The sequence below is a fragment of the Rutilus rutilus genome (genome assembly GCF_951802725.1).
Source record: "Rutilus rutilus genome assembly, chromosome: 10".
Lineage (NCBI taxonomy): Eukaryota > Metazoa > Chordata > Actinopteri > Cypriniformes > Leuciscidae > Rutilus > Rutilus rutilus.
Window position 1 is genome coordinate 10,430,962 of NC_140215.1, and position 3,548 is coordinate 10,434,509.

The following is a 3,548-nucleotide window of genomic DNA, read 5'->3' on the forward strand; positions in this document are numbered from 1 at the left end:
TCATTTGAATTTTTTTTACATTGATAATACTATACTTTATATATTTGTATAGTAGAAACAAATACAACTTAGCATTGTAATTTACCATGAACAAAATACATAAGTACTTTAAATAGATGATAGTTGCTACTTTACAGTATCGAATGAACGGTTTGTCTTTAACTAGATTAATAAATTAGTTACCATGTGTACTAGTAACACAAACATATTAGTACATTTTTAAAAACACAATGTTAATACGGCTTGCCATAACATTAACCTAAAACAATGGAAACGACTCCTGGCTCCATCCAGTGGTTGTTCTGAGAAGAGCACTTTTTATTGATATCCGTTTTCTCCACAATTACATGTACAAGCACCTTTAAAGCGACGATTTACACACAAATCATTGTTTAGTAAAAATTGCTGTAAAAAACATTAATGATATTTATTTGATACACCTTTAATGTTTTAAGCACATTTTAACAATTTTGCAAAGTTACATGTCTGAAGATAGTACTGGACAGTATACATCATACCAAAATTTGTCAGAAACAGAAAGACATCCATCCTGCCATTTAGTTTTCCAAGTAACACTAGACATCTAGTGTGTGTATTGCACAATCAATCTGATTTTAGAAACCTCTGGGAGACCACATTGTCCCCATAAAGGTCACAGATACAACATCTGCATAAAACACCTAAAACCAACAGATTGTTAATGACCAGGATAATGTGTTTGGTCCTCTTCTTCTCCAGCCTTAGGGGAGGACTGAGAACTTATCACATATAAACGGCTCTGAAAGTGAGTCCAGTATCCCTTCTAAAAACAAGGATTGAAGTCTTTATTAAGCTGTTTGTTCCTCCTCAGTATCATCCTCCTCCTCCTCCTCGTCATCATCAGACTCTTCCTCGCTATGTTCCACATCCTTGCCGTCTTCTGGGGCTGTTTTGACTTTGATGATTATTTCGTCATCATCCTCCTCATTCTCAACTCTGATCGACTTCCTCCTCTCCAAAACTGATGGGGTGCACACTGGAGTGACATCCTAAATGCAAATAAATTGTCTTTAAACGCTAACAGTGCAAGACTACACATCTTAGACATTTTCTACAATAACTGTTGGCACATGGGTTTCATTGTGAGTCACACTGACTGACAATAAGCTTAAAATGTACCATTTTCTGTTGGCACAATTATCTTACTCCAGTCAATGGTTACAACTGAGGTAATTTTCAGTATGTGCCAAGGCTATGCACAAAATCAGTGCAGAAAACGAACCAAAAAAAAAAAAAAGATTAAAAGATTTGAGCGTACCTCACTGCATACTGAAACATCTGCTTCTGATTGAGACTTCTTTGCAGGAATCTGAGCTGCCTGAAAAAACAACAACATGGTCACACTAAAACACAATAGAATAAAGCATCTTAGAAGTTCTGATCAAAAACAACACCACAGTACTTACAAATCCTGGGAAATCATAGTCAATGCCTTTTGCTGCCAGTCTCTTGCGTAACTTAGACTCTTTACTTAAAAGCTTGGCACCAACTTTCTTCGGATCATCTTCCGCGTGTTCTTTGTTGTACCGGGTAACTGCAGGCTGCTTTGGCTTCCTGAAGATCATCTTGGAGCCAACAAAGAGCTTTTCATGGACCTTCTCGGGTGGTATCACATGACCTGAACAGGACAAAACACAGTAATGTTTACACAACATACTATGTAAGAAAATATTCATGGAAAATATTTCAAATCACTCTCAACTCACACTTTATGAGCCGTTCTCCCATAAGGTAGTTGTTCATGGTCTCAGCCACTATCTTAGCCACCTCATCACACTCAAACTCCACATATCCATATCCTTTGCTCCCTCCGGTCTATGAAAGATGACAATTTAATAATACTCAGGTTAAAATCTCAAGGCATTACTTGCTAATATGACTATTGTGTTTAGAGTGTTGGCACATGGGTTTCATTGCACAGCAACATGGAGATGGCAATAAGCTAAATGTACCAGATTACTGTCGGCACAGTTATCTTACCCAAAGCAACAAATGCAATGGGTAATTTTCATATTGTGCCATTATTTAATAATAATAATAATAATAATGTATATAAGTTTTGTTACATAGATTAATTAAATGAACAGAGAACGTCATACCTTTTTACTCCTGGAAACTCTTAATCGCGAGACTTTCCCAAACTGCTCGAAGTAAGATTTCAACTGAGGCTCACACAATCCTCGAGGCAGATGACCAACATATATTACTCCTGGAGAAAGTGACTGACCCTGAGGGCGAAAATCATAATTAATATCACATTCAATGCAACATATTGAAATAGGCAAGTCAACGAAACACTTAAACAAGTAAAACAAAATGGTAGCATATTAAGACTTTAGTAAATTAATATCATTAGATCTATTAAGAAGCTTCTTCTTTCCGAACCTAATTCTGGCTAATAAAGACGACTGATTAGATGACAGATTCAGCTGTAACCATGCTTCAATATGAAGCTAAATGTTTGTACGGCTACACTCACGCCACATGGTCACACATCATACCTTTTGAGGACGTTTCTTCGCTTGCTGGACTTTCTTACGAAACTCTGCTTCTTCCTTTGGATTTAAAGACAGCAGGGTTTTCGCCGGCTTCTCTGAGGATTTGCCTTCTGTCATTTTTAAATATAAAATTGGTGAAATAAATGCGTTTTAGACCTAGTGTCGTACTACGTCTTCTAAACCACGCTGCTCTTCTTTCAGGAAACTGGCCGCTTCGTTCAGGAAACGTCACAATAAAAGTCCACTAAAATAAAAGTCCGCTATATCTAAAACGTTTAAAACTTTTTTTTTTTTTTTACTTATTTATTACTCTTCTTTCATTGTTCGTATGGTATAGATTGATTATATATTTTGCTATTGATAGTTATTGTGTTTTAATAAATATTATCATAACTAAATACTAAACTTTTTATTATACAGTTAGACTGTATATATATTAGTATTGAGGTATATATTAGACAGTTATACAGTGATTTATTTCTGTTATAGTTGTCTTCAGCCATTTTTGTGTTTGAATTTACATTGTGAAAAACAAGGTTGACATCAAACTGACTTTCATTTCCAACCAAAATGTAACCCCTGCAAACAAAATCATCCCCTGACTGACATTACTAGGCCAACTTTCTACTCAAGGACCTTGACAGAATTGTAGTGGAGTAAAAAGTACAATATTTGTCTTTCAAATGTAGTGAAGTTAAAGCAAAAAGTTTCCAAAAAATAAAAATAAAAAAAATACTCAAGTATAGTACAGATATTCAAAGTGTACTTAGGTACAGTACTCAAGTAAATGTACTTTGTTACTGTCCACCTCTGTATGCCTGTCAAGTTCTGCAAGAGATAGGACCCAGACACAAATGAGCAGACAAGGGTTTTTATTAACAAGACTGAAGACTTGAGACAACAGGGAGAGTGAAGCGTGAGCCACAGTTAAAACAGTAGGACAGGGCAGACGACAGGCAGAATGGGTGACCACTGAGACGCCAGATGGAAAGGACTTGAGTGCAATAGAGG

At 36.0% G+C, this 3,548-nt stretch overlaps 1 protein-coding gene across 1 annotated transcript; it reads right to left on the bottom strand.

Moving 5' to 3' along the window:
- Window positions 1-294: 294 nt before the first annotated feature.
- On the bottom strand, window positions 295-2,761 carry nifk (nucleolar protein interacting with the FHA domain of MKI67). The gene is made up of 6 exons (XM_084421611.1): window positions 2,541-2,761; window positions 2,139-2,267; window positions 1,746-1,854; window positions 1,446-1,657; window positions 1,298-1,357; window positions 295-1,028 (listed from the first exon to the last, which is right to left on the bottom strand). Exons 1-6 carry the CDS (start codon window positions 2,652-2,654, stop codon window positions 828-830), a joined length of 825 nt encoding a protein of 274 aa, XP_084277737.1. The 5' UTR covers window positions 2,655-2,761; the 3' UTR covers window positions 295-827.
- Window positions 2,762-3,548: the final 787 nt, after the last annotated feature.

Coding starts and splice junctions, on each gene's coding strand:
- nifk (XM_084421611.1), bottom strand. CDS start 2,654: ATGACAGAAGGCAAATCCTCAGAGAAGCCGGCGAAAACCCTGCTGTCT. Junction 1,855..2,138: donor GAGTTTCCAGGAGTAAAAAG/GTATGACGTTCT, acceptor CATCTTTCATAG/ACCGGAGGGAGCAAAGGATA. Junction 1,029..1,297: donor ATGTTTCAGTATGCAGTGAG/GTACGCTCAAAT, acceptor ATTTGCATTTAG/GATGTCACTCCAGTGTGCAC.